Source organism: Schistocerca americana, chromosome 1, assembly GCF_021461395.2.
Source record: "Schistocerca americana isolate TAMUIC-IGC-003095 chromosome 1, iqSchAmer2.1, whole genome shotgun sequence".
NCBI lineage: Eukaryota > Metazoa > Arthropoda > Insecta > Orthoptera > Acrididae > Schistocerca > Schistocerca americana.
In genome coordinates this window covers 286,509,191-286,532,439 of record NC_060119.1, presented here as the reverse complement: position 1 = coordinate 286,532,439, position 23,249 = coordinate 286,509,191, and the positions used below count along the sequence as shown (strand labels likewise).

The window sequence follows — 23,249 nt, the reverse complement described above, 5'->3', positions numbered from 1 at the left end:
AACCACACGTTTGTCTGGCCTCTCAACAGATACTCCTCCGTTGTGGTTGCACCTACGGTACGGCTATCTGTATTGCTGAGGCACGCAAGCCTCCCCACCAACGCCAAGGTCCATGGTTCATGGGGGGGAGTTTTTACTGTACATTGGTGTTTTGCTTCTTACAGAATATGTTACCTCAGTACTACTATTTCCTACATGCTCCCTGATTTCGTGATAGATGCTTGTTAAACAATTTTGCCATTGTGTGTGTCTGCCAGCTCTGTTAAAGTTCTTAGTTGTAGTTACGGGTAATGCGTTGCTGCAAATCTTAATTGTTGTTTTTCTTGTCATTTGTTTTCTTCTTCAAATGATACATTCAATATTATTCAGTTGACAAAAGATAAGTGTGATATTTATTTGCTCCCAGATACCTGTTTCAATTTCAGTTTTGAGTAGAAATTTGTGTTCCATGTCTGAATAACACATTAGTTTGGAAACTTCGTATAATTCGTACTGTTTCAGTTCCACGATGAAACTCTTGCACCTGTGCATACATACAATTCGTATTAAGCAAAAAAATTAACACATCATGCATACAGAAAAAGGAAATGTAAAAAGAAGATTGTGTGGTTGTAGTACAATAATGAAATCTGGTTGGAAAAAGTTTTGTCTTCAGAAAGTTATTTTGTCAAATGTGAAGGCATGAAATGAAACTGCAGTATGTATTTGATAGTGCAAATGATGATGATCATTGTAAAACACACATTTCAGTAGTAGAAGCAATTTTACAAATGTATGTGGAGGGAGTGGTGATTCTAATTCCCGGAGAGTTCTTTGTCATAAAATAGCAGGTTACATGTAGAAATGAAACTAGCTCAAAGAATGTCTATAAAATTTGAATGTGTATGTAAACTACTGTGTAACAGCTTCCAAATGTTCCATGACTTTTTCCACCCACAATCAATCTTGCTTTTCGTTTATGACTGAAATGTCACATAAAGCGTAATTCTGTGCTATATAAAACCAAACTAATTCTGGACTACACAATAGAAGACTACAAATGAAAGATAAAAGATGAAGCACTTTAAGGACGTAAGGAAACTGCAGGACTCTGATGCTAAAAACAGTAAAAATATGTAAGGAAAATTGGTTGGTAATTTATCGTCTATTTGAGGAGGGGAGGGGTGGCGAGAGAGCGAGTGCTTTCTTCAGTGATATAAGTGATATATTTAACGAGTTTGTAGCAACACTAAAAGAGACAGCACCTGATCCCATGATACTTGATTTTTTTTTCTCTCTCCAAACCAACATTTACACAAATTTCATTGATTTACCATCTTTGTATATGTTACTAAGGTTTTGTCACCTATGGGACTAGAACATGGTTTGTGATATCACAGTGAATTAAATCTGTTGCAACTTCTGCACTATTTCACATTTGTTAAATTCCCACTAAGGAAATATGTTAGTCATGAAAATTTTCACTTGTTGCAGATTTTGTAGTATTTAGTAAATCATAAAATTAATTATCAATGTAAAGAGTTATTACAGTTGTTTATACATTTCATTTATGGCACATAATGTCTGCGATTTTAGCTTGGTCTAAGGCTTTATTAATAAGAATATGTCTTGACAATGACTAAAATGTGAAAACCATATGCCACAAGGAGGAAAAAGAGGCCCATGGTAAAAATCTGCATTGTACGATCTTTAGTGAATTGTTTTGTTGAAGATTACTTATTACTGCGTTCTTCATGTATGTGAAACAGTTAATAATGACACTAGTTACGGGCCACCTTCAGTTTAATGTGAATTGGTCTTTACCAACAATCTAAACCATTTCCAAAGTGGAAAGCCATGTAGTGTTGATATGTGAGTGGCGGCTCGGACATACTGAGTATCAAACACGAGTGACCAGATCACCCTTTGGGAATTAAGTTACAGAATCTAAATGTTTTTGTCTGTCTACTCTAAAAAGTATGTAGGAAGACAGTGCAAAATTACTTTCTTTTCATACTCTCACATATCCTTCTAATGTAATTTGAACAGTTATAGAGAGGACAGATTGCTGCTCACCATAAAAGTGACACTTTGAGTTGCAGACAGACACAATGAAAAGATTGTTACACATTAAGCTTTCGGCCAAAATCTTCATCTGGAAATCACCCTCTCCCCACCCGACTCCACCCCCGCCCACTGCCAACAACACACAATGCACATGCGACCACTGTTTCTGGCTGCTCAGGTCAGACTGAAAAAGTTTGTCTGGCCTGAGGAGCCAGAGACAGTGGTCGCATGTGCACTGTGTGTGTGTGTGTGTGTGTGTGTGTGTGTGTGTGTGTGTGTGACCGGGGGGGGGGGGGGCATGCTTCCTTGCCTGTTTGTGTGACTGTGTGTGTTTTTCTTTCCTTTTCTTTTCTGATGAAGGCTGTAGCCAAAAACTTAATGTTGTGACTGTCTGCAATTCAGTGTGTCATTTTTACAGTGGGAAACTATCTATTCCTTCCATAATTTTTGATATTCCAACCTGCGCTTACTATTGTTAATTTTAATTTTATTTTCCTAATAGGCAGACCGAGAGAAGCTGGCTTCACTCATTGAAGAGACTCTTCGCAACTGCTTCAACAGACAGTCTCCAAACCCAGGGCCCAGCGGTCTTGAGAAGCAAGCTCCATTATTCCCCCCACCAGCAACTGTGCGGAGTGGTGCTGTCCCTGTACATTCGGGTAGTTAGTAGCGGTTTCCTCGCAGGTTGCAGAGCAGCCCGCGATACTAATGTTGTCCCAAATAAATGTGTCTATTTTTTAAGCCAGCTTCGTGCAGTGAGCTAGTCATCCATTTCACTAAAAAGAAAAAAAGGAGGCAACCCACCCTTTCCCCAGACCTTGCTTCTTTTGTGTTCAAATAGGAGCACATTGTTGGCAGGCTATGATGAATTCAAATTGTATTTTGTCATTTATTTTTACTTCAAAATTATAGGCATACCTGTGTATGCGTAATAGAGCAAGTGACAGAATGTTTATCTTCAGTCCAGAAAAGTTGGATTGGTTCATAGTATTTAAAATCAGTGGTAGCCTGTGCATTGTGTACTTCCTGTTGAAATATACGTAAGTGAACCACATTTGTAGGATCTTCCTGATAAATTTTTGCATTCCTGCTGTCAATGAGAAGTGTGTGTTTTAATTGTGTGTCTTTGTGTTTTATTTTAAAATGTTTTGTATGCGTGTATGGATACCATCGTGTCTAAATATGTGTATTTGTTAGTAATAGACAACAAAGAAGTGTCCAAAATATGTTTTAAAATGTGAAAGGAACTGGAAAAGGATCTTGGTTAAATATATCAGAAAGATGGAAATATTGTTATGCTGGATAATTCAGTAGATGATTTATGATTTCAAAAATGAAGTAATGAAATGAACAATGAAGTGCAGGATTTCAGTGTGTAATTATAATGTAGCTCTGCTATTCTACTCTTTTTTCATTTGTTCATTCATTCAGTAATAGAACCAAACAATCCATATTAACCAACAGCTGCTTATTATAGGCATGTCAATTTGCACTTTTTAATTAAAAATGTGTGCTACGTATGTTGCTTTATAGCTTGTGTTTTTTTAAAAAAAGAAGTAAAACAATACTCATGGTAGTTTAATAAGAATTTTGTGTGTATATAATGGAGAAATATTTTGTTATTTTTATCATGTATATGTTAGCCTCTTGAGACTGATTGCTATCTTATTAGGATTTAAATGACACTGGAAGTATCGATACATAGCATATATACCTTAGTGAGTTATGATGGAGGCAAGGGGCCAAGCTATAGTTATAAATGTGTATTTCAAGGAGAACTGGGGGAAGGGAGGAATGGGTATGGGGTAACGGCTGTTGAAGACTTGGAAAATGGATAAAAGCGCAAGAAATATGCTCACCCCTAATTTTGTGTTTAACAGAGTGTGAGTGACAAAAACTGAGGCAAGAAGAAATAATGAAAGCATATCTGTGTAGTATCTTAAGACCTATAAAATATATTTTCTCTCTTTCCCCCGAGCTTGAAATGTTTTTGCTCAAATTCCAGTGCAGTGTTTTAGTGTTAATTGCAAACTCAAATGGTTTTTTGTCTTTGTAACAAACCATTCTGGTGAAGAGATTCTTTTCTGCTGCAATTCTTTTCACAACCTACACACCAGTAAGGCTTTGGGAAAAGAACCTGTGCACTTCTATCACTGACAGAAGAATAAGACTTCATAGCTCAATAAATACAATGTATTGTTATTCCCTAGTCTATTAAGAGAACAGATTAAACTCCCAACACTGCTTTGTATGGCTCATATTGAGCGTGATTAAGACTGTGTTTTGACTGAAACAATGCAAATTTGATGTGAAAGCATTCAGATGATTGGTAGAATGATCGGTAATATTTTCATTAAACAGGGCCTGTTAAACCTGTAAAAGTGCTTTCATTTGGGCATATAGAAATACATGTTTAATGATGTAACAGAAATTTCTGTACTATATGACCAGATAAAACAGTTTCAGGTGATAAATGGTCAATGGGAAAAGGAAAATGTGATTAAATCATTGTAAATGCTTGTATTGTGTGTGGTTACTGCAACCCCTTTGAAATGTCAGTGGCTGTTTCTCCAGTTACGTTACTAAAAGAGCATTCAGCCATTCTAGTTCATTAAAGAAGCATACATACAATCTTATTGCCTTGTGTTCTTTATTTAAATGACCATACCATCCATTATCTTCTCCTGCTTACATTGTTATTATGTAATGTTGTTGAGTTGTGTAGTGTAATCTGGCAAAAAAGGACATGATGGACTTTCCCAAACCCTCAAATTCACCATGATACACCATCAATGTTTCTGTGAATAACTCCATTTAAGATAGCACATCCATCTTTGTTGTCTGAAATTGTATTTTATGGGTAGTTAGGTATTTTAGATTTCTGGGTAAGTGGTGAAAACTTTTTTGTGTGTGTTCACTCTTCCATGCACAATGCTAAAGCAGAGAAATGCATTTTTTTCTAGCTTTGTGTTTAGGAAAGTAAATAATAGTGTCTGACATAAAATTTTTGGCAACAGTTAAGGAAGATAAGGGAATTGATACCCTGAGAGACTGTCGGTAAGCCCATTGGCCTAACACCCTGTGAGCCAGAAGTCTGTTAATGAACACTGTATTGTCCTTATTACTTACTTCCTCAGTGAAGGCTGTTCCAAAAATAATGGCTTGTAGAACATGAAACTGATTTACTAGTAACGGAAAAGTTTCTGAACTGCTGTGTGGAAAGGTGTGCCTTGCAATTGAAAGCTTTATCAACAGGCACTTATGGCTAGGAAGTAGTTAGTGTAAAATTTAATGTATTCATTCTGTTTTATTCCTGGTTACAGGCAGGAGATAAACCTAATCAATTATTTTCATGAAAATTTCAGATATGTTTTTCTGATGAAGTACTTACATTAGATTTGACTGTGTGTGTGTGTGTGGGGGCGACATAATATTACATACCCAACATTGGTTTATGTTGTACAGGAGTAGATACTGTTTCCTATAACTACTTTCAGATATTTTGTCCTTAATACCTTTTACAACTCTCAGGTGTTTTGGAGTAATCTGCTCTGCATAGTCTAGAAATTTTTGCTTTTCTCACCCAGGATGAGCCATTGTAGCTGGATGCTGTTGTGCCCCACACAGGTCCTGATGAAGGTGTGGCCTGTATGGCACAATCAGAACATCAACGAAAATGTAGGAGAAAGTTAGCCCTGATCATTTTGAAATGGAGAGGAGATGTACATGGCTGTATACCAGGTCCAGGGTGTTATCCTTACCTAGCCATTACAACACTGCCTTTTTCTCATGCATTTGTCAAAAAGTCTGACTTCACGTGGAGTGCTGGCCCATTTTATGATGTTTGCCTGATGCCACACTTTGTGCATTGTCTTAATATGTTTGTTAATAAAGCATCTCTCCTTTCCTCACAGCCTTACCATTTCTTACACTAATAAAATTCAGTAACCATGACACCTTCATGCCTAAAAAAATTCGTGAGCACTTACACACGTGTGCCACTATATCCTCTAATTTTACAGATACATTTATTTCTACATGAAGTTTTTTATAACCTACTTACATGATGTCCATATTTCTTCTCTACATTCTCTCTCTCTTTTTATTTTATTTTATTTATTTATTTATTTTTTATTTATGTACACTTTATCTTCTTCATAAGGATCTTTCGTAGATGACGACGTCAACTATCCTTCTATCAAATAAACTCTGGACTATTAACTACAGTACTCTTAACATGTATTGACCAGCAACAATTTCCACTGCCAAAACAGTCACTAATAAATTGATATATGTATCTACAGCACAGGCAATGTGAGCAACAGCAACGTATAACTATTACTATAGTTGAAATTAAGCCTTTTTATGTACCTGTAGAATAAGGTTGGGCTTTTTTCTCCGGCTTCATTTCCTTATGATGATTATTAGTGCGCTGCTCCCCATCCTCCAGTTTTTCTCAAACTTTCTGTAGGCGAGGTGACCTAGTAACTACGTGTTCACTGGACTTGCATTCGGGAGGACGACGGTTCAATCCCACATCCGGCCACCCTGATTTAGGTTTTCCGTGACTTCCCTAAAATCGCTCCAGGCAAATGCTGGGATGGTTCCTTTCAAAGGGCACGACCGACTTCCTTCCCCATCCTTCCTAATCCGAAGAGACCGATGAACTTGCTGTCTGGTCTCCTTCCCCAAAACAACCAACCAACTACATGTCCTAATGGTAATTCTACTGGTTCCTCTGATACGTTTCAACCTTTGCACTTATTCTTTATACCTACCTGTTTCTACTCTAATGCTAGGGCCAATGCCCCTTTCTATTTCACTGGACTCGCACCTGCAATCCACAAGCTTTGCAGTTTGTATGGAACATTAACAATCCCGCACAGTATAGGTAAATATCCCTGGAAGTAGTTTCCTCACACAAAATGTGATCATACTTTCTTCTTTTGGGCATACATATTGCCATACATTATCACTAAAATGTGTCCTCAAACTTGTTTCTAAGGAAATTAACTTCCATGCACCATTCTTTAGAATGCGCCTGCTTTGCAATAATTGGACTTCACACTCATCCTTGTCAACATGGACAACATTACAAAGATTTGTTTATATATCTTTTTTCCTCAGCACACTTTTTAGATTCTAATAGATCTGCTGAAAGTTTAGCGTGCAGCTTGTTAGAATTTATCTAATAGTAAATACCCTTTCTCTGCCTGTTAGTGGAATGTTAATAACCTATCCTCTTACATTACCTGGCATAAAGGCATCCAAATCCATTGTTTTTAGAAGCATGAATCCTTACGCTTCTGGTAAGGGTATGGAAATCATCTCGAATCAAACTTAAATGTTTTACTGTCTGTATTGGATTCACAATATGAGGTACAAGAATCCCTCCTTGGGTGCGCACAATGGCAATTTCCTAACTGCTCATACCCAGTACTTAATTCTATTATCTGCCCATTGATGGTGACAAACACAGCTATTTTCTTCAGTCCGACACCCATCATCTGTAGTGGATATGTAACGAATTGTTCCAACTTATTCACACACACAGACACACACACACACACACACACACACACACACACACACACACACACACACGGTGGTCCATTGATAGTGACCGGGCCAAATGTCTCACGAAATAAGCATCAAACGAAAAACTACAAAGAACGAAACTCGTCTAGCTTGAAGGGGGAAACCAGATGGCGCTATGATTGGCCCGCTAGATGGCACTGCCATAGGTAAAATGGATATCTACCGCATTTTTTTTAAAAATAGGAACCACCATTTTTTATTACATATTCGTGTAGCAGGTAAAGAAATATTATTGTTTTAGTTGGACCATTTTTTTCGCTTTGTGATAGATGGCACTGTAATAGTCACAAATGTATAAGTACTTGGTATCACGTAACATTCTGCCAGTGTGGACGGTATTTGCTTCATGATACATTGCCCATGTTAAAATGGACTGTTCACAAATTGCGGAAAAGGTCGATATCGTGTTGATGTATGGCTATTGTGATCAAAATGCCCAATGGGTGTGCGCTGTGTATGCTGCTCGGTATCCTGGACAACACCATCCAAGTGTCTTGACCATTCACTGGATAGTTACGTTATTTAAGGCAACAGGAAGTGTTCAGCCACACGTGAAACGTCAGCCACGACCTGCAACAAATGATGATGCCCAAGTAGGTGTTTTAGCTGCTGTCGCGGCTAATCCGCACATCAGTAGCGGACAAATTGCGCGAGAATCGGGACTCTCAAGAACATCGGTGTTGAGAATGCTACGTCAACATCGACTGCACCCGTACCATATTTCTGTGCACCAGGAATTGCATGGCGACGACTTTGAATGTCGCGTACAATTCTGCCACTGGGCACAAGAGAAATTGAGACAATGAAAGATATTTTGCACGCATTCTATTTAGCGACGAAGCGTCATTCACCAACAGCGGTAAAGTAAACTGGCATAATATGCACTATTGGGCAACGGAAAATCCACGATGGCTGCGACAAGTGGAACATCAGCAACCTTGGCCGGTTAAAATGTATGGTGCGGCATTATGGGAGGAAGGATAATTGGCCCCCATTTTATCGATGGCAATCTAAATGGTGCAGTGTATGCTGATTTCCTACGTAATGTTCTACCAATGTTACTAAAAGATGTTTCACTGCCTGACAGAATGGTGATGTACTTCCAACATGATGGATGTCAGGCACATAGCTCTCGTGCGGTTGAATCAGTATTGAATAGCATATTTCATGACATGTGGATTGGTCGTCGAAGCACCATACCATGTCCCACATGTTCACCGGATCTGACGTCCCTGGATTTCTTTCTGTGGGGGAAGTTGAAGGATATTTGCTATTGTGATCCACCGACAATGCCTGACAACATGCGTCAGCGCATTGTCAACGCATGTGCGAACATTACGGAAGGCGAAGTGCTCGCTGTTGAGAGGAATGTCGTTATACATATTGCCAAATGCATTGAGGCTGACAGATATTTATTGCATTAATGTGGTATTTACAGGTAATCACGCTGTAACAGCATGCGTTCTCAGAAATGATAAGTTCACAAAGGTACATTTATCACATTGGAACAGCCGAAACAAATTGTTCAAACATATCTACGTTCTGTATTTTAATTTAAAAAACATACTCGTTACCAACTGTTGGCCTAACATTGTGAGCCATATGTCTGTGACTATTACAACGCCATCTATCACAAAGTGAAAAAAGTGGTCCAACTAAAACATTCATATTTCTTTACATACTGCATGAATATGTAATAAAAAATGGGGGTTCCTATTTAAAAAAACTCAGTTGATATCCGTTTGACCTATGGCAGTGCCATCTAGCAGGCCAACCAAAGCGCCATCTGCGTTCCCCCTTCAGGCTAGACAAGTTTCGTTCTTTGTAGTTTTTTCGTTGGACGCTTATTTTGTGAGGTATTTGGCCCAGTCACGATCAATGGACCACCCTGTGTATATTTGCTCATTAGTCGCTACGTAAGGTACTGTGTGTTTCAGCTCAAACAACATTGCTCATACTACAGCAACTTGTTCCTTTGATAGTCTTGGCAAACTTCCCAGTCACTTATATTGAACCAATATGTGTCACACACACACACACACACACACACACACACACACACACACACACACACACAAAGCGTTTCTTAGGTTTGCAACACTCACAAAGTGAATGAAAACAAACGATTAGGCATAAACACTGTGCCAGTGCAGAATGAGAAACAGTTAAGAAAATCAGTTGTAAATAGTGCAGCACAGGAAGTGCTGCAGAATGGTATAAACTGCCAATGGAGAGGTGAAATGAAGCCTGTCAACACCAACCACTGCTAGCAAGAAGGGAGGAGCAGATTATGTAAAGAAACACCGTAAGTAGTGTGCAGACCAACTTCATAAACAAAATGCTGTTTTTAACCCGAAACTGTCAAAAAATGTACCAATGTAAATATCCAATTTACAGAATAACCACAGAAGATGCTTTGCAAATAAAAGTGAAACACATCTGGTGTAATTTTTTTTAATTAGACTGCACTCAGCTCAAGATGGATATCCTGTAGTAACAGATGTTAACAGCTGCTGCGGAAGATGGCCACGCAAACAAATGTGCATGGGTGTTGCCTCTTCCGTATACTGCCTTGCATTTTGTAATTAATAGCTGGATCCCATTTTCTCTACAACACTTAAAAATGATTATTAAAAATGTTTTCTACTTCTGGCTTCTTGTTAACAAAATTTACATTGAGTTTGATAGAAGTGCAGTCTTCCTCTGCTCTCGTTCACCCTGTTTCCCTTCTAACAATATTCCAAATTGTTTTAATTTTATTATCAGATGTGCTAATCTCAGCCATAATGCATTCACTTCTAGACTTTTAATAACTTTTAAGTTTAGTTTTTATTATGTTTCACTGTTTCTGGATCAGTAATCCTCCTATCCATAAGATACATTTCCCTTTTCTCATTACAAGATATTTTTATCCTTTTAGTAAGCCATAGCTTTTTAGATGGTTTCTTACCATTATATTTCACTATTTTCGTAAGGGAAATATACTGACCAAGGTATCATGAAATAGGTTAAATTAGCATCAGGTTCCCTGTACACCTCATCTCAATCTAAGTGTTGCAAACTTTCCCAAAAATTATTTATTGTTAAATCGGTAATTGGATGCACTATTTTGGAGGACTTTTTTGCATTGCTGTATGGAGCTATGTCGTACACTGTTACTAGCTGTGCATCATGATCAGACCGACCGTTCTTAACTGGAAAAGTTGTTATTTGATTAAATTTATCTTGGTCTATAAAAACATTATTTATCAGTGTGCTGCTTTCCTGTACCAAAATCAATAACTGACATGAAATTAGCAGAACCAAGTAATACTTCAAGATCAAGCTTTCTATCAGACTCTTTCAGAAAATCTACATTGAAATCCCACAGACAATAATTTGCTTCCCTCTCTCTGGCAAATAGCACAACAAAGAATCCAAGTTTTTCAAAAATAGCTTAAAATTTCCCAATGGGGTCACAGCTACAATTATAAAAGTACCATTATTCAGTTTAAGCTCACATGCACATGCTTCTATATGTTGCTCTACACAAAATTTTCTAGTTCGAAATTTTTGCACTATGACAGATTTTAAAACGGTTGGAAACTACTCCTCTCTCCGTAGTGTCTCTAGGTACATGCGCTGAAAGCTTATATCCACCTACATTTACCATTTCCATACCTGTAACATTATTTTTCAATGTACTGTTATGAGAATATTGTGATGTTTTAACATTTCTAGTACCTGCCTGCCTGCCTGAGCTTCTCATTTGAATCAGTGTTGGATGATTGGGCACTGATCTTAGCCTGGAAAAGAGGTATTCCCATGAGTTTCAGTGCCCAGTGCCCCCCCCCCCCCCCCTCCTCCTCCTCCTCCTCCTCCTCCTCCTCCTCTGCTGTCATTTCAGCTACATTACCCTTCCCTTCCATATTGAGATGCAGACCATGTCTTGTGAAGTCCCACCTACCAATACCATCAACAGTAACCAAACCTATGCCTGATAAAGTAGCTGCCCAAAGCAGCTGATCTAGCTCCACATTGATCCTCCTGATATAGCTGTTCAGTTGGGACTGATCATACCGCATGAAAGCAGAAACCAAGCCAACATTTGTATGGTTTTTTTTTTTACCAGGTCACACTCAACATTGTAGCCCTGATCCCTGTCTTCTTTCCACCCATTGCCACAACATGATCCTGCTTAGTAAAACTCTTTGCACAGTGATCCTACATCCTCTATCACTTGGCTAATACATGTACTGGGCTTGAAAATACTTGAGACCTGGTACTTGTCACCTAATTTTTCCTGCAAAATCTGGCCCACACCTCTTTCTTTCACTTCTTTTATCCTGTCTCATGCTACTTAGTGTGTGTCTTGCATTCTAGTTCACAACTGTTAAATGTAATCATCATAATCATATCCAACAGTTTTCTTTTTGTGTAGTGCTCTGGAATTATTAGTTTTCTCCCAAACATGGACTCAGTTGGTATGTACATAGTGTTAGTATGTGGTGTTGTATGAAATACAAAAGTACTGTATGGCATTCATAGATGCCAATTACTATTGTTCTCTTTTATGAAGTGTATGGTTCTCTTTTATGAAGTATCTCAAAAATTCCACCAGTGTCCCATTTGTCTGTGGATGAAAGCTGTGGTCTGGCTCTAGGATTGTTAAAAACAAAAAAATACTGGTACAATTCTGTACCTCAACAGAATTTCTTCTTCAAATTTCTCTGCCACTGTCTTGATGTCCTGTATCTTGATTTGCATTGCTACCACTGACTTGCTCAAATCATTTTTTAATGTCAAGAGTTATCAATTGCCATTTCTTATATATAACAGACCGACGATGTCCATGTTACATTTCTCCAATCCTGCCATCACCATATCTGTAAATACTAAAGGCACCTTTGTCTTGCTCCTTGTGAACTCATTCCTTTGACATTTGTTACACTTCGTGATGTGTTGTTCTACATTAATGTTTTCACCTTTCCACTGCATATAATTCTTTTTTTCAGTCTAAGGTTCTATGCATATTTTGATGTCTGCCTAACAAATTATTGTGCATTTTCTCCAAGATTTTGGCCTTTTCCTCTGCACTGATTTGTGTTTTTTTCTTCTTCCTGTTCTTTGTTTTCCCTAACCACTCTTGTGTGTCCTGTATCTTCTCCTGTATCCTCTATACCATCAGACTGCATTCAACTTAATGCATATGAATTTGCATTGAGCTTTCCAGGTTTATACATGATGTCTTAAGAATCCCCCTCTATTTTCGACCTCTGTCTAATTAATTTGGCACTTGATCTTTGAGACTGAAAATCCACATCAGTGCTTGTGATCAGTGTCTCTCATAGACATATGGCCTAAAAGCTTTCTTACCCCTACAGTTGTTAAGCACTCAGTTGCAAAATAGTTCCTTTCAGTCCTATTCAATGACGGTGAAGCATAGTTGATTGGCAAATCTGCGCCTATCTTTCCGTGTGACAGAACTACTCTCAATGGTTTTCCAGTGGCATCAGTAATCACTATAAATGTTTCCTCTAAATCTGGGTAGCTCAATATGGGAGGACATACTAATTCTCTCTCTCTCTATCTATCTATCTATCTATCTATCTATCTTCTTCTGTTCCTCAACAGCTGCTTGTTGCTGATCTCACCATTCATGAAGTACTTGGGCTTCAGAAATTTATGTAACAGATTCACAATTTTAGTGAACTTGAGAATAAACTGATGACTATATTCAGCTCTAAACATCTTTTAATTCCTTTGTGGATGTCAGAACTGGAAAGTTCTTCACCTTTTCCACATTATGTTCATCTGGTTTTACACATTAATCCATAATTTTTTTTCTAAAAATATTAACCCCTTTTCTCAGGTATTCACACTTATCTGGTTGTGACTTTAACCTATGTGCCCTTGATGTAGCCAATATTTCCTGCAGCCTCTCAGTACTTTCCTTTAAAGAACCTATGTGGCAAGTGCTGTCAACCAAATGCACTAAACATTTTGTCCCTTGCTATCTTGCCAAAGCAAAATTGATTAGTTTCTAAACTGTACTTGTTGAATTCCGTAAGCCCATTGTCATCCTTTTATATTCGTAATGCTGAGAATTTGTACTGAATGCTGTCTTTTCTGTATTTTCTGAGTCCATTAAAATCTGATAGTATTCAGTGGCAATATCTGAAATGGAGAAATACTGGCTTTCCCTAATTGGGCCAGTCTCTCCATTATGTTGGATAGGAAAGACTTCCCCCACCGAAATTTCATTCAACTTCTTATAGTCTATTATCAATCTCTATTTCACTATTCTACTGGCATCTCATATTTTCAGTACTAGCAACACAGCTGTGTTTCATGGACTCGGACATTTAATTGACTGTATGCTTGTTAACAGTTTTCTCAAACTGCTCGTGTAATACAGGGTGTACGTAAAGTCCAGGAACACTTACAATTATTTATTTTACAAGAACTAAACATTGTACAGATGTCATACATGTTGCATTTTGAAGAGAGAAACTGAAAGTTTTTTTTACAGACATTGATATGCAAACCATGAGTGACACAGCAGACGTCAATACAGTAATCAAATTCTTGTCATACATCTCCCAACATGGCATCATCGACTGTGGCAGTCACTACTTCCTGTATTCTCTCCTGAAGGTCTGCTACATCACATGGTAGGGGCGGTACATACATAAGATCTTTAATGTGTTCCCACAGAAAAAAGTCACAAGGAGTGAGATCTGGTGTTTGGGGAGGCCATTTCAAACTCCAACACACAGGAGCTCACTCCGCACCTGAACTCGCCATGTTTGCGACTAGTGCTGACTATCAGTGAATTACCAAACTACGCTGCGACAGTATACATGAAGAAAAAAACTCTCAGGGTTTCTCTTCAAAATAATGTATGTATAATATATGTACAATGTTTGGTTCTTGTGCAGTAAGTAATTGAAAGTGTTCCTAGAATTTATATACATCCTTTATTGTCATTTCCACTTCCAGTATTCTTACGGATGTACATTCACAATTTTTCCATTATGTCCTGCGAAAACTGAAAGTGCATGTGTTACTGTTTCTGTGAGACAATTGTCACCTTTTAGATAAAATACACCACAATATGCACTACACCTTGTATCACTCTTCTTTATCAAGATGATCTGTTCAGATCACTTCTGTGCCCATGTTGTTTATTGCCTCCTGTACGGTTTGCATTGGTTTTCATTTTCTCAATCGGTTTGCCTAATACTTTCAGTGGATTCAGATTACATTTGACCTTGCTCGAATCCAATATACTGAGAAGAAATATCTCTTGCTCTTTTTGTACTGTAGATTTGATTCTTTGTTACTGGGATTCAGCCTTGCTTGTACGCACATCCTTAAAGGGTATGTTTTTTTTTCTCTTTTTTTTTTTCTCTTTTTTTTCCCTACCATATATTGTTGCATCACTTTCTGGTGGCCCACTATTTTGCCTTAAAGGTAATCACTTGGCTCTGAATTGCATTTATTACTTTTTCCTTCATTTTTCACTGTTTCATCTTATCTCTAGTTTGCGAGGGACTTACCCTACTACTCATAGATGCCTTTTGCCATTTACTGTTTCCATTCATTTCCATTTTATTTGCAGTCTGACTCAGGGACTGCCATAACACACAGCTCCTTCAGTGTTATGTGGTTTCCATTACCTGTTGTTGCCACCCCACCTATGGGTTTCCTACACACTTCTGATGTTAGTTTAGTCTCGTGTACTGTCATCAGCAGAATATTTCGATCCTGTATTCTAGTTACACTCTCACTATTGTTAATCGCAACCATCTGCTTTCTCAGGAAGATGCTTCATACTAAACCATCAAAAGAAAAATAAAATCCTTGTCCTTATGGTATGGAGGAATTTGTGCTTTACTGCCCTGTTATGATGCAGATTAGTGGTTCCCAAAGTGTTTGCTGTGCCTTGCATCACACCCTTAAGTGAAGATCTCTTCTTTTATAAGCTTTATGTGCATGCCAATATCCATCAGCCTATCTGTGACTCACCATCTCCGCTATGCGGTGAATAGCAACTTTCCTTTTCATAATGTTGTTACAATCCAATATCCATTAACAATCACAACCATCTTCCTAATTTGCAGCCATGTACCATCATGGCTTTGTTTCTTGCTCCACAGCCTATGGCTCTAACTTGTGGCCATTTCAGCATGGTAACATAAGACAGCTTCGTGTTCCACATCATTAGTTTCACTTGCTACTGGTGGACACAATCCGTAGGGAAGATCTCATGTGCCCATTACCAGTTGCACTTGTAACACTTAGATGTTTTCCAATCGTGTGCATGATGCCTGCAACCTTTGTGTTTCTCAAAAACAATTATTGTTTTACAACCAGTATTTGTGTGCTCTTGTTTATTGCACTAATAACAAAAATTTTGAAATCTCACCCTCTTTCTTCTTTATGGGTGCTGCTACCCCTCGTACATGTTTGGCCTCCTACAGTCCCTAGCCATGTGACCCCTCTGCCCACATTTATAACATCTTTCCCCTAAGTTACTTCAAATTTCAAATGCTTTATGCGCCATTCTTGGAAACTGCCCTCTTCTTTCATGAATGATAGTGTGTTTCCCTTTTGCAACACTACTACAACTGTCACCTAAGCTCATTTGCTCATCCTAGCTTCATAAAATGGTCTGATCCTGTCATTTGCTAGACCCCATGTGAAGCAAGCTTGTTGTAGTGCCATACTAGTTCTAATGGACTCTGTAGTTATGCTGCCACTGTTACTCTGTTGTCCGTTTCACTGGATGCTTTTGATAATTCATCTGTTTGATTTACCGATAATGCAATTACTTCCCCTGGGTGTTGTCTCACCTGAAATATTCTAAACACGTAAAAACCAATGGTGTGCTTATCTCTCTAATTTTCTTCTACAATTAACTTTTACTTGATCCCAATTATTAGCTGTATCACAGACAGTTAATTTTGCCCTAGCTTCTCCCCTAATTTTAGACTTGTATTGTAATAGCTTGACTAGAAGAAGGGATCTGTTGGAAGGAAATGTTCTGAGGCATCAAGGGTTCACCACTTTAGAATTGGAGGGCAGCGTGGAGGGTAAAAATCGTTAAAGGGAGACCTAGAGATGAAAACATTATGCAGATTCAGAAGGATGTAGGGTGCAGTAGTTACTTGGGAATGAGGAAGCTTGCACAGGATAGAGTGGCATCTAACCAGTCTTTGGACTGAAGACAACAACAACAACAACATTGTAAAAGCAATGATTTATCACCGAACACTACATTTGCATTCTCAGTGAGCTGCTGAAGTTCAGGATGTGATCCACTGACAACTTATTTACTAATACAAGAGCATTCTTTGCCCTGCTGCATCTAACGTTTGAAGTACTAGCAAAAATGACCTTATGTTAATACAGTATTACACGAAAAGCCTTAAAACTACTACTGCTGTTGTTGCTTGCCTGAACTCTGTGTTGATGGTATTGTAGTTCTGGTGGCTTCCCTTGTAGTTCCTTCTTAAAGTATTTTTCCTCTGCTGCAACTTGTCTGGGTTGTATAATTTCACCAAGTTTTTGCTGGATTCTTGAGAGGGCTTCTGTTTTTTTGGTCAATTCAACATTCTTGTTGTACACAGTTTGAAGGACTGATTCAGATAATCTTCCAGCTTCTCTTCCGATATTCTCTGACCTCACTTCCTGCCTTGGGATGCCTGTACACAACACACCCCACATTTAACTCCACAAATTGTATGTTGTATTTCAACACATGTCCTATCACTAGCTTTTGATGGAGATGTTGCCAGCATTACACATTCAGGACATTGATGACAGTGTGGACTGAGGTCTATTAAGTTACCTTTAATGGAGAAATGGATTGTTAGCACAAGTGATTTGAAACGGAGATGAGAGGTTGTTGGCTTAGTAGGAAGTGAATAAGTGCAAATGCTTAAGGGTATCATTTAAGAACAATTTATTTCTCAATAGTTCAACATTTTCGGAGAGATGTCTTACAGCGGCTTTATAGCTTTGCAGATATACCCTGAGTATACCCTATCACTCAACATGTTTATCATTTCCAGATACTCTTGGTTTCTGAGTTCTGCCTTTTTCTATGAGAGGCAAGTGCTATGCTTACATATTGTTCCAACAAAAAAAAAAAAAAACACGTACTTCTATGACAACGGGTGGCAAGTGTGAGGCAACACTTACTAATTTTTATGTTCTGACTCACAAAAAATATCAATTATTACTCATTGCTGCTACAGAGACAAACTCCACAAAGCTTATTCTTTTCTAACAGGTAGAAAACTCGAGATAATAACTATTGCTGGATACTTATCCTCCGAATGTGTACGGATTTCTCGCAGGTTTTACTGCATCAGCATCAAACTGTCACTTTATGGTGACAGCTCCTGACTCAGCTATTATATTACTACTAGTTGCTTCCTGTACCACTACTACTACTAGCAGCTGCGTGGTAATCAATCCTAACTTGTGATACGGGCTGACTTGTTCCTGCCCACTGGCCATTTATATACTGGTTTTTAAGGGACTTAAATGTGAGTTCCTCTGACTCTTCCAAAGGTCTTCCTAAAGCTTCTTCCAGAACATTCTAGAAAATTCTTGAACAGCACCTAGGTTCTCTGAGAGGTTTGTCCTCATGTAACCATTACAGCACTGCTGTTGCCTCAGCACATTTTCGAGAAGTCTGACTGCACAAGGAATGCTGACTCACTTTTTGATGTCCGCCTGACACCACACCTTGTGCATTATCTTAGGGTTAATAAAGTTTGCCTCATTTCCTCATAGCCATGCCACTTTTTACGTTAAAGATTTGCCATTATAGTACTGCTTGCCCACAGAGAAAATCTCTGATAATGTGGACAGAGTCCTCTAGCCTGTTACCCATAATCTACCCTCCTGTATAAGAAACTAACCTTTTCCTCAACTAACTAACCACAGTAATTGTCCCTTTACCACCTGCTGAACTAAATGGCTCTGAGCACTATGGGACTTAACATCTGAGATCATCAGCCCCCTAGAACTTAGAACTACTTAAACCTAAGTAACCTAATGACATCACACACATCCATTACCGAGACAGGATTCAAACCTGCGACCGTAGTGGTCGCGCAGTTCCAGACTGAAGCGCCTAGAACCACTCGGCCACACTGGCCGGCCCTGCTGAACTACTCTCTGCTGTTGGTATCACCTTTCTTGACACTAACATCCCCAATACCCATGGCATTCTTGCCATTATTGAACAGTATCTTTACCAACACCCGATTGACTACAACCCTACAACCTCCTCCCTGGTCACCAAGACCAACTATATCCTCACCCAGAGTTAATTCTCCTTTGAACAAATCATCTACAAAGAAATCAATGATACAGCCATTGGCACCCACATTACCAGTCTGTGTCAGTCTATTCATGGCCCATCTAGAGGAATCTTCCTTAGTTACCCAGAATTGCTAACCCCTCATCTGCTCCCAGGAGGCTCACCAGTCTTCGACAAGTTCATCCTTGGCCTCCACAGGACCCCAGCATTTATAGCACCTCTTCCAATTCCGTGCTGCATGAGAACAGCCCATCATCTGTTTTTTCCTTCTTTCTTCATTCTCCATCTCCTCCCCTTAAGTGTTTGAGATCTCTCTTTGTTTCCTCTTCCTCCCTGTGCACTCCTGAAGGCCAGCCCACACATTAGAAATGCAACAAGTGACTGGGTAACACGTGATTGCCAGCCCCAGGTCGACAGATAGGGTTCACATGTACCCCCTGGTACAGGCCAGACCCATGGAGGGCGATTGCCAATTGGTTCCTTTGTCTGGAGTTCGGGAGGTGTAACCTGAGGTGTGAACAATCACCTAAGGCAGATGAGCGTCTCTTTGAGGGGTCCTCCAGTCAGAAGGAGTGCACCATCGGAGACACTGGCAATCTTGGGAGACTTTTTTGCAATTAGCCAACCATCTTCATCTCAGTCTATGTCTAACAAAAGGAGATGGCATGATGCCAAAGATTCAATGGCCCTTCCAGCTGCACCTCGTTTCCTCATGGTGTCACATGCCAAAGGAGGTTGGTCTTTTGCTACAGTTAATCCATTTATTTTTCAAAAAGTTGTTGATGCAATGCAGGCTTTGTGAAGTACTACTCTCACGTATGTAATGGGACTTTGCTTCTGGAGACCATTGTGATTTTCAGGCCCAACAACTACTTACCACTTCACTTCTCTGGGGATATCCTGCTTGTGTGGAGGCCCTTTGTATGCTGAATTCTTTGCATGGTGTTATTTACAACTGGCTGCCTTATGGTCTGGCTGAGGAGGAAATCCAACATTAACTCTCAGATCAGGGCATCACTGTGGTCCATTCCATAATGAAAAAGGTTGATGCAAACTTAACGCACACATGCACTCGTTTTCTCGCATTTGACGGATTGCTGCTTCCTCATCGAAGATTAAGGCAGGCTATGAAGTCATCACGGTTTGATCATGCATTTCGAACCTGAAGCGTTGTTACCAGTGTCAACTTTATAATCACACTTGTGTGTCCTACCAGAACACATTGAAATGTGTTACTAGTGATACAGATGCTCGCAAGTTGTTGGCTAATTGAAAGCCCTGCATTTTACTACACAGCACTTACAGTATCATTCTTGCTATGTTTTGCTCCAACTTGAACAGGGCCATGCCAATTTGCAACCTGCAAATCAGTACTCCAGTTGTGAAATTGCCCAGTATCAAGGTAGTATCTCCATCTTCTTCTCCTACAGCTGTGCAGCAAGCCACAAAACCTTTGCCCCTGGCAGCAAAATCAGCTGCTACGAAACTAGCAGACCAGAAAGGGCAAAAGGACACTCTCATGAAGACTTTTTATATCCCTCCATCCAACAAACATCTGAGTCTTTGTCTGCCAGACATAAAGGTTCTAAGAAATTGAACAATGGTAAACGATCTTCTCCTTCCCCAACTCAGAAATCCTCTTCAATGATGTTGCCACATGATGCTCTCACCTGGCAGACCTCCATTTTGCTGGTGCACACTGCCTACCATTTTTCTGCACTGGAGTCCATCGACCAACCCAGGAAGTGTGCCGATGCCTCTTTAGATTTAATGGAACAGGATCCTCCACCCTCTGTGCCCCGTAGCTGTGAGTTATTGAAGGCTGGCATTTGGCAGCGGCCGAGGTGGCCGCCCTTCATTTGTTGCCTCCTCCTCATTCCCCATTCTGACTCTTCTCCAATGGAACGATGGTGGCGTTAGATCCAACAAGGAGGAATTACATCTGCTCTTAGAATCACAGCGTCTGGTTGTTTTGTGCCTCCAAGAAACGAAGTTGAATCCTTGCGACCACTTTGACCCCTCATCTACATCTACATAACTACTCTGCAATTCACATTTAAGTGCTTGTCAGAGGGTTCATCGAACCACAATCATACTATCTCTCTACCATTCCACTCCGGAACAGTGCGTGGGAAAAACAAACACCTAAACCTTTCTGTTCGAGCTCTGATTTCTCTTATTTTATTTTGATGATCATTCCTACCTATGTAGGTTGGGCTCAACAAAATATTTTCGCATTTGGAAGAGAAAGTTGGTGACTGAAATTTCGTAAATAGATCTCGCCGCGACGAAAAACGTCTTTGCTGTAATGACTTCCATCCCAATTTGCGTATCATATCTGCCACACTCTCTTCCCTATTACGTGATAATACAAAACGAGCTGCCCTTTTTTGCACCCTTTCAATGTCCTCCGTCAATCCCACCTGGTAAGGATCCCACACCGTGCAGCAATATTCTAACAGAGGACAACCAGTGTAGTGAAAGCTGTCTCTTTAGTGGACTTGTTGCATGCCAATGAAATGCAACCTTTGGCTCGCCTTTCCCACAATATTATCTATGTGGTCTTTCCAACTGAAGTTGTTCGTAATTTTAACACCCAGGTAGTTAGTTGAATTGACAGCCTTGAGAATTGTACTATTTATCGAGTAATCGAATTCCAATGGATTTCTTTTGGAACTCATGTGGATCACCTCACACTTTTCGTTATTTAGCGTCAACTGCCACCTGCCACACCATACAGCAATCTTTTCTAAATCGCTTTGCAACTGATACGGGTCTTCGGATGACCTTACTAGATGGTAAATTACAGCATCATCTGCGAACAACCTAAGAGAACTGCTCAGATTGTCACCCAGGTCATTTACATAGATCAGGAACAGCAGAGGTCCCAGGTCGCTTCCCTGGGGAACACCTGATATCACTTCAGTTTTACTCGATGATTTGCCGTCTATTACTACGAACTGCGACCTTCCTGACAGGAAATCACGAATCCAGTCGCACAACTGAGACGATACCCCATAGGCCCGCAGCTTGATTAGAAGTCGCTTGTGAGGAACGGTGTCGAAAGCTTTCCGGAAATCTAGAAATACGGAATCAACGTGAGATCCCCTGTCGATAGCGGCCATTACTTCGTGCGAATAAAGAGCTAGGTGCGTTGCACAAGAACGATGTTTTCTGAAACCATGCTGATTACGTATCAATAGATCGTTCCCTTCGAGGTGATTCATAATGTTTGAATACAGTATATGCTCCAAAACCCTACTGCAAACCGACGTCAATGATATAGGTCTGTAGTTAGATGGATTACTCCTACTACCCTTCTTAAACACTGCTGCGACCTGCGCAATTTTCCAATCTGTAGGTACAGATCTATCGGTGAGTGAGCGGTTGTATATGAGTGCTAAGTAGGGAGCTATTGTATCAGCGTAATCTGAAAAGAACCTAATTGGTATACAATCTGGACCTGAAGACTTGCCCGTATCAAGCGATTTGAGTTGTTTCGCAACCCCTAAGGTATCTACTTCTAAGAAACTCATGCTAGCAGCTGTACGTGTTTCAAATTCTGGAATATTCCATTCGTCTTCCCTGGTGAAGGAATTTCAGAAAACTGCGTTCAATAACTCCGCTTTAGCGGCATAGTCGTCAGTAACAGTACCATCGACACTGCGCAGCGAAGGTATTGACTGCGTCTTGCCACTTGTGTACTTTACATACGACCAGATCTTTGGATTTTCTACCAAATTTTGAGACAATGCTTCGTTGTGGAACCTATTAAAGGCATCTCACATTGAAGTCCGTGCCAAATTTTGCGCGTCTGTAAATTTTAGCCAGTCTTCGGAATTTCGCGTTCTTCTGAATTTCGTGTTCTTCTGAACTTCGCATGCTTTTTCCGTTGCCTCTGCAACAGCATTCAGACCTGTTTTGTGTACCACGGGGGATCAGTTCCATCTCTCACCAATTTATGAGGTATGAATCTGTGATTTGCTGTTGCTACTATATCTTTGAATTTGAGCCACATCTCGTCTACATTTGCATAGTCAGTTCGGAAGGAATGGAGATTGTCTCTAAGGAAGGCTTCTAGTGACACTTTATCCGCTTTTTTAAATAAAATTATTTTGCGTTTGTTTCTGGTGGATTCGGAAGAAATGGTATTGAGCCTAGCTACAATGACCTTGTGATCACTAATCCCTGTATCAGTCATGATGCTCTCTATCAGCTCTGGATTGTTTGTGGCTAAGAAGTCAAGTGTGTTTTTGCAACCATTTACAATTCGCGTGGGTTTGTG

General features: G+C 39.6%; 1 protein-coding gene across 2 annotated transcripts in view; it reads left to right on the top strand.

The window, feature by feature from the left end:
* The window catches only part of LOC124594509 (nuclear receptor-binding protein homolog), a 423,006-nt gene extending 418,324 nt beyond the window's left edge, over positions 1–4,682 (top strand). For both annotated transcript variants that reach the window (XM_047132885.1, XM_047132893.1), the window contains one exon: positions 2,549–4,682. In XM_047132885.1, coding sequence (XP_046988841.1) covers positions 2,549–2,713 — 165 coding nt within the window. In that variant the 3' untranslated portion in view covers positions 2,714–4,682. The remainder of the gene's footprint in view (positions 1–2,548) is intronic.
* Positions 4,683–23,249: the final 18,567 nt, after the last annotated feature.